The sequence below is a fragment of the Cynocephalus volans genome, chromosome 3, assembly GCF_027409185.1.
Source record: "Cynocephalus volans isolate mCynVol1 chromosome 3, mCynVol1.pri, whole genome shotgun sequence".
NCBI lineage: Eukaryota > Metazoa > Chordata > Mammalia > Dermoptera > Cynocephalidae > Cynocephalus > Cynocephalus volans.
The window spans coordinates 35,306,985-35,321,334 of NC_084462.1; the positions used below are offsets into that span (position 1 = coordinate 35,306,985).

Below are 14,350 nucleotides of genomic sequence, written 5' to 3' on the forward strand. Positions count from 1 at the left end.
CCTCACCAGCATTTGTTATTCTCAGTGTTTTTAATAATACCCAGTTTAACTGGGGTGAGATGATATCTCAGTGTGGTTTTGATTTGCATTTCCCTGATGATTAGTGATGTTGAGCTATTTTTCATGTAATTGTTGGCCATTCGTATAACTTTCTTTGAAAAATGCCTATTCAGCTCCTTTGCCCATTTTTTAATTGGATTATTATTATCTTTTTAACTGTTAAGTTGTTTGAGTTCTTTATGAATTCTGGATATTAATCCCTTACAAGATATGTAGTTTGCAAATACTTTCTCCCAATTCTGAAGGTTGTCTTTTTGCTCTATTGATTGTTTCCTCCGCTGTGTTTCCTCTGAAGCTTTCTAGTTTGATACAATCCTATTTATTTCTTCTTTTGTTGCCTGTGATTTTGGGGTCTTATTCATAAAGTCTTTGCCCAGTCCTACATCTTGAAGTGTTTTCCCTATGTTTTCTTTTAGTAGTTTTATGGTTTGGGGTCTTATATTTAAGTCTTTAATCCATTTTGAGTTGATTTTATTATATAGCACGAGGTACAGGTGTAGTTTCTTTCTTCTGTATATGCATGTCCAATTTTCCCAACACTATTTTTTAAAGAGGGAGTCTTTCCCCAATGTATGTTCCTGTTCCTTTTGTCAAAGATAAGTTGGCTGTAAGTATGTGGGTTGATTTCCAGGTTCTCTATTCTGTTCCATTGTTCCAGGTGTCTGTTTCTATGCCAATACCATGCTGTTTTGGTTACAACAGCTTTGTAGTATAATTTGTAGTGTTCTGCCTCCTGCTTTATTTTTTGTTTGCTCAGAATTGCTTTGGCTATTCTTGGTCTTTCGTTGTTACATATGAGTGTTAGGATTTTTTTTTCTATTTCTGTGATGAATGTCATTGGTATTTTAATGTGGGTTGCATTGAATCTGTAGATAGCTTTGGGTAATATGGACATTACCACAATGTTAATTCTTCCAATCCAAGAGAATGGAATGTCTTTCTATCATTTTTGTGTCCTCTTTAATTTCTTTCAGTAGTGTTTTGTAGTTCTTGTTGTAGAGCTCCTTCACCTCCTTGGTTCAATTGATTCTCAGGTATTTTATTTTTGGTGACTATTGTAAATGGGATTCCTTTCTTGATTTCTTTTTCTGATAGTTTGTTACTGGAGTATAAAAACTACTGATTTTTGCATGTTGATTTTGTATCCTGCAGCATTACTAAAATTGTTAATAATCTCTAAGAGTTATTTGGTACAGTCTTTAAATTTTTCTATATATAGGAGGATCATGTAATCTGCAAACAGGTATGACTTTGTCCTTCCAATCTGGATGCCGTTTATTTCCTTCTCTTGCTTCATTGCTCTGGCTAATACTTCCATCATCACTGTGTTAAATAAGAGTGTTGATAGTGGGCATTCTTGCCTTGTTCCTGTTGAAGGCTTTCCACGTTCAGTATGATATTGGCTATAGGTTTGTCATATATGGCTTTTATTGTGTTAAGATACGTTTCTTCTATTCTGAGTTTGCTGAGAGCCTTTATCATGAAGGGATGTTAAATTTTGTCAAATGTTTTTCTGCATCTATTGAAATAATCTTATGGTTTTTGTCCTTGATTTTGTTGATGTGATGTATTACATTTATTGACTCACATATGTTGAACCTTGCATTCCTGTGATGAATTCTACTTGATCATGGTGTATAATTTTTTTGATGTGTTGCTGTATTCTGATTGCTAATATTTTGTTCAGGGGTTTTGCATCTATGTTCATCAGAGATATTGTCCTGTAGTTTTTGTTGTTGTATCTTCATCTTGTTTTAGTATCAGGGTGATGCTGGCCTTATAGAATGAGTTTGGGAGAATGGAATGTATTTCAGTTATTTGGGATACTTTGAAGAGAATCGTTATTATCTCCTATTTAAAGGTTTGATAGAATTCAGCAGTAAAGCTGTCCAGTCGTGGGCTTTTCTTTGTTGGGAGAATGCTGATTATTGCTTCAATCTTGTTGCTTGTTATTGGCCTGTTCAGGTTTTCTATTTTCTTGATTCAGTCTTGGCAGTTCGTATGTGACCAGAAATTTATCCATTTCCTTCAGGTTTTCAAATTTGTTGGCATATAGTTGTTTATAATGGACTTTAATGATTCTTTGTATTACTCTGGTGTCAGTAGTAACGTCTCCTTTTTCATTTCTGATTTTTGTTATTTGAGGTTTCTCTCCTCTTTTTTTAGTTAGCCTGGCTAGTGGTTTGTCCACTTTATCTTCTTGAAAAATCACTTTTTGTTTCATAGATCTTTTTGTATCACTTTTGGGGTCTCTATTTTGTTTTGTTCTGCTCTGATCTTAATTATTTCTATCTGATAATTTTGGTTTGGAATATTCTTGTTCTTTTAGTTCTTTGAGGTGTAGTGTTGGGTTGTTTATTTGAAATCTTTCTATTCTTTTGACACGTGTTTACTGCAGCAAACTTCCCTCTTAGTATTGCTTTTGCTGTATCCCACAGGTTTTGGTATGATGTGTCTTCATTTTCATTAGCTGCAAGAAATTTTTTGATTTCCCATTTAATTTCTTCTTGGACCCATAGGTCATTCAGGAGCATGCTGTTTAAATTCCATGTGTTTATATATTTTCTAGAGTTTCTAGTTTTATTCCATTGTGGTCTGAAAACATACCTGAAATGATTTCAATTTTATAAAATTTGTTGAGTCTTGATTGTGACTTAACATGTGGTCTGTCCTGGAGAATGTTCCATGTGCTGATAAAAATAATGTACATTCTGTAGGTGATGGATGAAAAGTTCTATAGCTATCTCCCAAGTACTGTTGGTCTAAAGTGTAGTTAAAATCCTGTGTTTTTCTGTTGATTTTTTCCTAAGTGATTTGTTTAATGTTGAGAGAGGTGTGTTCAGGTCTCCATCTATTATCATATTGGAGTCTGTCTCTTTCTTTAGGCCTAATAGTGTTTGCTTTATATATCTTGGTGCTCTGGTGTTGGATGCATACATATTTATGATTGTTATATCTTCTTAATGGATAGATTCCTTCATCATTATATAATGGCCTTCTTTGTCTCTTTGTATGGTTTTTGATTTAAAGTCTATTTTATCTAATATAAGAATAGCTACTCCTGCTCATTTTTGGTTTCCATTTGTATGTTATATCTTTTCCCATCCCTTCACTATTAGTCTGTGTGTCTTTACAGTTGAGGCAAGACCCTTGAAGACAGCTGTTTTTAGTATTTTCTCTGTCTTTGACCTTGACAATTTGACTACAGTGTGTCTTGAGGACTTGAGGAGGAACTTTTTGCATTGAATCTGTTTGGGGATCTCAAGCTCTTGGATCTGTAAGTCCATATCTCTATGAATACCTGGGAATTTTTCCATTATTATTCTCTTTGTATTTTTCCTCCTTTACATCCTGGGTTGTTTTTCTCATTTCATTGCGTGGTCTAACTGAGTATTCTTGTATCTCATTGAGTTTCTTTACGATTGTTACACAGAATTCCCTTTCAGACATTTCAAGGGTTTCCTCTTATATGGGGTCTGTTATTTGAGAATTATCGTGTTCCTTTGGTGGTTCATATTTTCTTATTTTTTTCTTTTTATTTCTAGTATGTCTACATTGATGCTTAGTCATCTCTTGGTTGCTTCTTTTGTTACTATGGGGTGGCTTTTGAGAAGAGACTTCCTTCTATAGATTTGTTATATATTGCTCATTGAGTGGGATATTTGAGTTTTGGTTCCAGGTAGACTCAGTGTTTTCAGTAATTCTGGGTAGACTCTGTTGTTCCAGGTAGACTCAGTAGTTCTAGGTAGACTCAATATCTCTGGGGGATGCTGGTAGCTATGTGTGCAGGTGAGGCTGTGTGCATGGCTGGGCCTGTACAGGTGGGTGGGGTCATGTGGGCCTGGATGGCTGGGCCCACACATGCAGGTGTGACCACATGAGTTGTGGTGGCTGGGACCACGTGGGCAGCTTGATGGCTGGGCCCACATGGTTGGGTGGTGCCACACAGGCAGCCAGATGGCAGGTCCTGCACATTTGGGTGGGGTTACATGGGCAACCAGGTGGTTGGGCTGCAAGTGTGGCTAGATGGTTGGGTCCACATGGGTGGGTAGGGCTGTGCAGGCTCCTGGTGCCAAGTAGGCAGCATGAGCTGTGCAATGGAGTGTGTTGTACAAGGTGATCTCCTGTGCTGGGACAAAGGCCACAGCTCTGGGACTAGATAGTGGCTTAGGCAACCATGGCAGTGGCTGGGGCGGGATCACACAATAGCAAGAGGAGAGTTACCTCTGGAAAGTGCCCACAACTGAGCAGATTCTCGCTGTCACAAGGGAGAATTCCTCGTGGTGGATCCTGGTTTGGGAGACATGGTGGTGGCTGAAGCCATGTGCCTCTTTCTGCTTTACATCACCCTGGTTTTCATGCTACGCAAGGTCTTACCAGGCTCCTGCTGCCCTCCCACACTCTTCCACCAATGCTCTGTCTCCCATACTTAGTTGTCGTTTCTCTGCTCTCATCCCTTTCTATGGGAGGATCACACATTGGGCACCTCTCGTCCCCCTGTTACCCTGCCCTCTCGCACTGACTGGAAAACTTTCTTGAAAAATGTAACTTACCAAAAGTGACTCAAGTTGCAAAAGAAAATATGACTAAACTTATATCAAGTAAAGAAATTAAATTAGTAATTAAAAGTATTTCCACAAGGAAGAGTTGAGACACAGATGGCTTCACTATTGAATTCTCTTAATCATTAAGTAAGAAATAATCCTAATCCTATAAATCTCTTGCAGAAAATGAGGGAGGGATGACACTTCCCACTTCCCAACTCATTTTGTAAGTTCAGTATTACTCTGATACTAAAGTTATGTTTAAAGTTATATGAAAAGAAAACTACAGACCAGCATTCCTCATGAACATAGATCCCCAAATCCTAAACAAGATGTCAAATGAAATGCTACAATATAGAAAAAGAATAATACATTATAACCAAAAGGGTTTATTCCATGTGTACAAGGTTGATTTAACATTCAAAAATCAATTAATGTAACTTTCCATATTAAGAGAATACAGGAGAAAAACCATATGATCATTTCAATAGATGCAGAAATGCACTGACAGCATTCAAATTCATGATAAAAAGTTTCATCCAACTGTGAATCCTCAAACTGACAAAAGACATTTTTGAAAAACTTAAAGTCACCTGATACTTAATGTCAAAAAACTTCATTGTTGTTCCCTGAAATGGGGAGCAAGATAAAGATGCCTATGTGCACCACTCCCATTCAACATTCAGTGCACTGGAGGACATAGTTTTTGTGGTGCAGCATTACAGAGAAAGAAAGGGCAGAAAAATGGAAATGCGAGAAGTAAAACTGTCCCAATTTGCAAACTATATGATTGTTTGTGTAGGAAATCCCAGGTTATCTTAAAAAAAAAAAAAAAAAAAAAAACCAAAAAACAGTACTACCAGAACTAATATATAAATTTGGCAAGCTCATAAGATGCAAGATCAATATCCAAAAATCAATGTATATTCACATACTAGCAGCATACCATTGAAAAATACCTAAGAAATAGCTTTATTTACAGTGGTACCAAAAAAACCTAGGAATAAGTCTAACAAAGTATGATCAAGACCTCAATACCAATAAACAAACAAACAAAAATGGAAACAGAGTTCTGAAAGAAATTTTTTGAAAAGATCTAAATAAGTGGAGAAGATATAACCATGTGTGTAGATCAGAAGACTCAGTATTATTTAGCTGGGAATTCCTCCCATATTGACTTGTAGATTCAAATGCAATTTCAATCAAAATAGAAGCCGACTTTTCTGCAGAAAGTGACAATTTAATTACATAATTTATTTAGAAATCTGAAATACCTAGCATAATCAAAGCAATTTTTATATGGAACAACAGCATTGGGGCACTTACCTGATTTTATGACTTGCTATGAAGCTACAGTAATGACAACAGTGTGGTATTGGCAAAAGATAGACATGGATCAATGGCACAGAATAGAGAGCCCAGAAAAAGATAGGACATTTATATGTGATCAACTGATTTTTAAATAAAAGTGTCAGAGCATTTCATTGGGAAAGAAACATTTTCTCAAAAAATGGTACTGAATCAACTCGATAGTGTATAAAAACGAAAAGAATGCTAGAATTTATTTTGCTTTTTTGTGTTTTCTTTATTTTGTATTTTCCCTCCTTTATCTATTTATTGTAGTATCTTTTTTCGTTGCTGATATTGGTGTCTCTCTGTCTCTCCACCACCTTACTCCTTTGCTACTTACCACACTCCCATGGTTATACATGTTTTGTTAGTCTTAAAAAACTGTCAATTGTTTATTTGTTTTCTATTTTATTATATTCTGCTCTTACAATTTTTATTTTCTTCTCTTTACATTTTGGGGTTCAATCATAATCTGTTTTCAACTTCTGAAAATGGATTCTTAGAATGAAACATGAAAGTTTTGTATTTTCTAGTATGTATATTTGAGACTATAAATTTCACTTCAGCATAGCTTTAGGTGCATGCCTCAAGTATTTATGCATTTTGATTGTATTTGCATTTTTATTAATTCTAAATTATTTTAAATTTCCATTGTGATTTCTTGACTTATTTTTACTTCATTGGCCAATTTCCTAAAAATAATTGTGGATTTGTGTATTTGTCCTTGTAGTTCTGTTTATTTGTGCTTTATATTTTTTGAGGTTGTGTTATTGGTCCATATTAATTTTAGAACTGTTAACTTTATGATGAACAAAAAGAGTTACAAAGCCTTTATTTATTAAAATTTGCTTGCTATATATTTTTCTATCTTTTAACTTTCAAATTTTCCATACCTTTGTGTTTCAGCTGTATTTGGCAGAGTGTATGTGCTTGGGTTTTATATTTTAAACCAGTTTGACAATCTTCAACATTTAAGTAAAGCATTTATTCTATTTACATTTAATGACATTACTAATACACTTGGGTTTAAATGTGCCATCTTTTTATTAGTCCTACTTTTATATTTTTATTTTCAATCTCTTTTCTTACCTGTTTGATTTGGTTGAGAATTATTTAAAATCCTATTTTAAATAGAATACCTTTTCAGTATTTGTAGTGTCTTAGTGTCATCTAGAGATGACAGCCTTCATCCTTAACTCATCAAGGGCCAATAATATTAATTGGTACTTTACACTTATCAACCATTAGTTTCTTTAAACAAATTTTTAAAAATGTGTTCTGTAACTATGAATTCTCAGTTTGGGTGTCTATCTAAATCTGTTTTGGTTGTTTCTGCTCTCATTCATGTTTTTTTATCTTTTTGTGTCCTTGATGATTCTAGACTATAATCTTATTACTTGATCTTAATCTTTGAGACTCCTGAGGGCCTACATTTGGGATACTTTTTTTCAGAAACTGCTTGTGTCTTCTTCTGCTAGATGTCAGGGGATAATTTTAGTCTTTCAAGGATCTCAGCTCAATGTAAGAATCCTTTTTTCACTCTACAGCCTCACTGTGGCTCATATCTCCTCTGCTTGATCAGCCTTATGCTTCAAGGCAATTCTGTTCCTCCTTGCCACCCAGGTCTTGCAGGTTCCAGCCAGCTGCAGGAGACATTTTCATGAAGAGAGATTCCTTGGAGAACCTTACATTGTCTTGCTAATCAAGTAATTCAGTGCACTAAAAATGTGTTTCTTTCAAGGTGCATTTGTTTGGCTGCAGAATGGACCCTTAGACTTCCTAGTCCATCATTTTGAAAGAAGTGGTAATAATGATTAACTATATTGAAATACAGTGGCGCCAGGATGGCAGATCATTGCTGAGTCAGCATTTCTGTGACAGATGAATAATGATATTTCATGTTGTGATTTATATTACACGGTCATCTTTTCACTGTATAAATTGATGGAGGAGACAAGAGCTGTGTATAATCTTCAACTATACATAAACTTTAGTTTGTGAAGTGTAAAATATAGTATATTTACTTTATGCTTAATAGTGGGAAGTGCTAGATAGTTATTTCATTTGCTATTTCATAAAAGAGTTCAAGATATTTGTATTTTCCTCATATTTTGTCTTTTTAAAAAAATCAAAGATGAGTGATTTTGAGAGGAGTGTTCAAGTATTCTGAAAATTTTACTTTATTTTACTGCACTCTATAGACTACAATATTTGGGATAATTACACATTAGATATATAAATATATAGTTGTCCACAGGCACACATCAAGATGTGGGGGAGGGGTGGGGGGCATGTACACATAGAACCATTTCTATTTGGTATTTGGCCAAAAATTTTTAATCTGGTTTAGACCTCTGATTTTTCTTTGAATTAGAGGTATATGACAAAATAAAAGTTGTGGCTACATTTGTTTTTTTTTTCAAATTTAAAATTTTGTTTAGTTTAATAAAGGATAAGTTAGTGGTTGTTAATGCAGGGTGATTTTACCCCCCAGGGGACTCTGGCCCTGCCTGGAGACATTTTTGATTGTCACACTGGTAGGGAGGAAATGCTCCTGGCATCTAGTGGGTGGAGGGCAGGGATGCTGCTCAATGTCTTATAATGCTCAGGCCAGCTCCCACAATGAAGAATGATTGGGCTCCAGATGTCAATGGTGCTGAGGATGAGAAACCCTGCTCTAAATAGATTATCTTTATGATTTAGTTGATATAAAAGCAAACTTGATTGAACATTGTATTTGAACGTGGTCAAGCTCATGTTTTCAATATTTATAGTCATTTAGAATGATCAAATCACAGTGTAAAGGCCACACACTTGGGAAGTCCTGGGCAGCTAAGTTGCCCCCACATCTGGTTCCCTCCCCATCATGGGTCTCAGAGAATCCCTTCCTGTGCTGGCACCATGGTGGCACCTGAGCAGAACAGCTCCAGCACTTCCATCTTCTTTCCTCTAATCTTTCTTCCTTTTCCCTGGATACAATTTTCTGCATCTGTCTAGTACTGTGAAAATAGTTACATGTTTCAGTTAAATAACCTTTCCTTTTTTTTTTGAAGGTTATATAAACCGTGCATTTTCTTTTTATTCTTTTAAAACCCTAACTGTGTTGTTTAATTTCATAAGGAAATTGGAAATGCATCTTACTTGAAAAACCTTCTACATGGAGTGGCATTTCATTATGTGCAATTAAACAGTACCCTTATACATAGATCTTAAACTAAAGAGATTGTCTTCCATGGAATTTAAATTTAACATGGACATTAACACAAATCAAAGAGGAATTCCTGCCTCTGCAATTGTACTTTTTTCTGTGAATGTTCATTGTGCATATAAGATAGTAAATTATTAATAGCCTGTGGTACTTGGGTCTGATCTTTTACAAGAAGCGAGTCCGGGCCTACCTTATAATGTTTACTTCTTTCCATTTTGAAGACGTGGTTTTTCAAAAAGTCTTGCCTATATTCTCCATTTTAAGTTGATTCTCACCATATACATCTATTTCTTCCAGGCATTGGCACATCTCCACTTAATAGAATATGTTGGAGAACAGACTGCTTTGCTAATTAAGGTACATTAAATGCTGTAATAGAATGTGCTCCAGCCACTGTTCTTTGATTTTGTAGAAAGAAAAAAAAAATCTGGTAAGAATAGGTCACATTAATTATGGAAAAAAGTATGGCAGGGAACCTGTTTTATTCTGTGCAGCCTAGAGATGAAGGGAGATTATTTTCAAAGAATGTATGGCTACAGATGCATGCTATTTTGCATTTAGCCTTTAGTTTTAACCTGTCTGGGAAGGAGAGCAGTCAACTTGAGTCTCAGTAAATGAATGCTGCAGATGTCCCATTCCCAGTGCTCTGCTGGGCCAGCAGGTTGGTATGACCAGGACGTGCAGCCATCAGACATGGATAAGGAATGGGAATGCTCTGCCTCCCTCCCCATGGAGCTAGTTGGCTTGGTTGTGGTTGAAAATTGCTACCCTCAGTTACTGGTGGAAACCTACCAATGTCTCGGGTATAGCTGTGGCCTTGGTGTTCACATCTGTGTCTGCCTTGGTCTTGTCTGTCATGTGTAAGAGGAAAGACTAGCAACCCTCCAGTCCCTTCCAAGTCTCACATGTCATTGGATCAGATCCTAGGTGTGTGTGATTTAACAAGCCAGCTGTTGATAAACAGCACTGCTGTCATCTGCTCCTTCCAGATGGTCCCAAAGGAACAGCGCCTCGCAGCCGCCATCACTCTTGTGCTGTGGGTCTCAGCCTTGGCGTCGTCCTTGATCGACAACATCCCATTCACCACCACAATGGTGAGTCACACGTTTCTGTGTGTTGAGGGCTCCACTTCAGCCTGGATGCAATCTGGGGCTCACCTGTCCTTCCTAAGGCAGCAGGTTTAGAGGACAGAATGTGGGCAGAGCTTAAGGCAGTGGGGCAGGGAGCACTAGGAGCCCATATCACAGGCCAGGAACCAAGGGTCTGCAGCTGGAGTGGATGACACGTCCAGGGTGATGTTGGTTTGGGATAAAGTCTGACTGAGAGCTGACACCCCTCCTGGAAAAGACTGTTTCTTCATTTTTTTTTTAAAGATAATTTTGAGACACCAAAGACAGAGGCTTTCATCTTTATTCCCTACGAATGCAGAAGCTAATCTAACTAGCCTATTACGCTTCTGGTGCTTGGCCTGGGCAGGATCTTTTCTTCTCTGTGTGGTCCTGAAGCCCAGCCAAGACTGGAAGTATACATCACAGGCTTTGTATAGGGGTGATGAGCCCTGTTCCTGGTGTGTTTTCTGCCATCATTGGTTTCCTTACGGCAGGAACTGTGAACCCTGGTGTGACAAAGTAAAGGTGGGAACAGGGGCCTGCATACAAAAAGCTGGGTCCTGTCAAAACACCTGAGGTCCCAGGTGTGCTGGGCACGGGAACAGGAGTGCAGTGAACACTCCTCATGGCAGGTCACTAGATGGGGAGTTCTCTCTGTGGTTGTTGTGATCTTGAGAGCTCCCTTTGTCCCTACATAACAGTTCATGTGAGCGGGCTCCCAAAATATTCCAGCACCCTCTAGCGTGTTTGGAATAATGGGACCCCAATGACTGGAGCAGCAAACTGGCTGTGGGAAGAGCATGGGCCAGGCTCAGCAGCGGCACTTCTCATACACAGAACCTTGGATTTCTTAGATTCCCACCTGGGAATCTGCATCACTCACAGCCTGGAATTCACAGTTTCTGCCCAGGTTGACTGTCTCGTTGCCTGGCTATTGCTCTTCTTCCAGGATCTGAGTTTGGCAATTCTAAACTAACTCTATGGCTGTTGTTATTTCTTTCTGAAGTCCTGAGACAGAGAGGTCATGAGGCTGTTCTTAAGTGTCTCAGTTTCGGCTCAGCAGGCACTACTTCTCCCTGCACCCCAGGCAGGCTAATGCCTTCTGGCAGAGCTGCCCTTACACGGGTCTGCGGCTCCTGAGACAACGCAAACACCTTGTGCACTTATTCCATTCTCAGATGAAACAGTTTCAGTGCATCCGAACCTGGTGTGGCCACATGGTATGGTCCACCTGGCCCTCGTAGCTGAAAAGTCCTGCCTCTGTGGAGGCTTCAAAGTTTCAGGACCCATGTCTTTTCTGCAACTGAATTGGAGGAGCCCTAGTGTTAGAAATTTAGGTTGCTCCAATCTAAATTTATTATTTAGGAAGTTACTATTTCTAAAAGTAGGACAGTTTTCACAGTTTTATCCTCCAAATTCTAATGGCTACTTAAAATTTAACTTTAAAAAGTAAATCAGGGGAATCAGTGAGGATAGTAAACAAATACCCAAATGTACACCCAAAATGAGGAAATTTGAACATTTTATCCTCCACCTCAGGGTTTCTTGTTTGTTTTATTTTTAAGAAATAAAACACTATAGATAAATATAAAGTTCTCTGTTTCTTCACTCAAACCCCAGGATTGTTTTCAGCCTTCCATCTCCTGAGGGAAATACTCTTATGAATTTAGGTCATATCCACTTATTCAATGGCACACTATGGAAGGTGCTGTGGGAAGGATCTTGGTTCATGTGTCAATGTGGACAGAAAACAAATTCCAGTGATCGAAGCAACAGCAATATGCATAAGGTGACTTGCAGATCTTTAGAGCTCATAAATCTCCATGGAGTAACTGTGTCACATGAGAAGGAGGTGTCCATGTGGCTGCATCAGAGGAGAGACATATAGAGCCACTTGGGTGTGCCACCTTAATCTGGAAGTGGCACTGAAGTGACCTATCACAGTCATTGGGCCGGAAGCAGACACATGGCCCTGCCCAAGTGAAGGAGTCTGGGAAGTGGGTGGGCATCGAGGTCTCTGTCACTTTCCCTCACTTCCTTCTTCCCTCCTTTCTTTTGAGTGTCTTTGCACCACTTTTTATTTTTGGCTTTATTGAGATATAATTTATATATATGAAAAACTGCACATATTTAATGTACACATTTTCATGAATTTGGGCATATGCATATTCCTGTGATACCATCACCACAATCAAGGTACTAAACATTTCCATCACCTCTGAATATTTTCTTGTGTTTGCGTGTGTGTGTGTTTTGTGGTATGAGATCTATCCTCTTGACACTTTAAAGTGCACAAAACTGTATTGTTAACTATAAGAACTATATTGTACAGCAAATCTCTAGAACTTATTCATTTTGCATAACTGAAACTCTGTATTTGTTGATCAGCATCTCCCCACTCCCACCTTCCCCCAGTCCCTGCCACCCACTGTTCTACTCTCTGCTTCTATGAGTTTATTATAGATTCCTCACATAAGGGCAATCATGCAGTATTTGTCCTTCTGTGACTGGCCTATTTCACCTAGCATAATCTCATCTAGGTTCATCTGTGTTGTTACAAATAGCAGGGTTTTTTTTTTCATTTTAAGGCTGAGTAATATTCTATTGTATATATTCCACATTTTCTTTATTTACACATCTGTCAGTAGACAGGTCAATTTCGTATCTTTGCTATTCTGAATAACGCTGTAATCAACATAGGGGAGCAGACATCTCTTAGAGATCTTGATATCAATTGTGTGTGGTCAGAGGATAAGGTCTATAGGATTTCATACTTAGAACCCCACCCCCCAAAAATCTTTGACTAAGCATGTGGCTGGTTTTGCTCCAGCAACGTGCTTTAAAAAGCTGCAGGTCAATTTATGCATATTGTTGCTGCTTTGATCACTCAATATTTGGTTTCCACCTATGCTGATACACATAAACCAAGTTCCTTCCCTTAGCCCTTTCCACAGTGTGCCACTGAAAAAGTGGATATCACCCAAATTCAGTAGAGGGAAGGGTGGAAACAATCCTGGGGGCTGAGGTGAGGACCAGAGAACTTCAAATTTATCTATACTGTTTTATTTCTTAAAAATAAAACAAATAAGAAACTTTGAGGCAAAGAAGATAAAATGTTCAAATTCCCTCAGGTGTATGCAAGGAGAATTCCATACATATCTGTGCATTCAAGCATGTTGTTAGATCTTCCATAGATCACTTGTTGCTTTTCTAATCAATCTGTTCTGATAGAGCAGATCACTTTATGAATTGATCTAATTCTCCTTGTACATCAGCACATTTTTGCATTTTTCATGACTGTTTTAGGCATTGAAGTTTTATTATCTGTGTAACTTTCTGGGGGCTAGTTTCTTTTACATTGTTAAGGTCTCTCTGCATCTCTGCTCTGAGACTCTGTCTGGCTCATCTTTCTCCAATATTTTATTTTTAGTTTTTAACATTTAAAAAAAAAATCCTTTATTTGTTACATTTTGAAAAGCAGCATGCAAATGGATATTTAAAATTCTAAGCAGATAATCTTTGTCTTTTAAGAAAACAGTTTTAACATGTTTACATTTATTGCAATGACTGATGGACTTGATTTATTACCACCATTTTATTTTGGCTTTCCATGTATAATGCTTATTCTTTATTGATTCTATTTTTTTCCTCTCTTTTATTTTCTGACTTCTCTTGATAAATAGCATCCTTCCTTCTCTCCCCACCCCCAACTAGTTTGGAAAGTACTGATTTTATTCCTAGTGTAATACACATAGTGGTATTAGCATTTCAATCAACAGTTGCAATCAACAGAACCCATTATAGTTAATGAAGGCAAGGAATTTATCTAGGAATAGTACACAGTTCCAGGAATTTCTGAGAATTTCTCAAGGACATAATGGGAGTGTGATGGGGCTGCCCCATGAAGCCATAGTTTCTGTGGCTTGGTGTATTAGTCAGGGTTCTCCAGAGAGACAGAATCAATAGGATATGTTATAATTATATGAGAGGCATTTATTAGGGGAATTATCTCACGTGGCTATGAAGAAAAGTCTCATGATAAGCTGTCTATAAACCGGATGCCAGTAGCGTGGCTCAGT

General features: G+C 37.6%; 1 protein-coding gene across 1 annotated transcript in view; it reads left to right on the plus strand.

The window, feature by feature from the left end:
• OCA2 (OCA2 melanosomal transmembrane protein) overlaps positions 1-14,350 on the plus strand; it is a 309,735-nt gene that overhangs the window by 183,311 nt on the left and 112,074 nt on the right. Inside the window, exons 19-20 of the mRNA XM_063091522.1 lie at positions 9,460-9,519; positions 10,152-10,256. Coding sequence (XP_062947592.1) covers positions 9,460-9,519; positions 10,152-10,256 — 165 coding nt within the window. The remainder of the gene's footprint in view (positions 1-9,459; positions 9,520-10,151; positions 10,257-14,350) is intronic.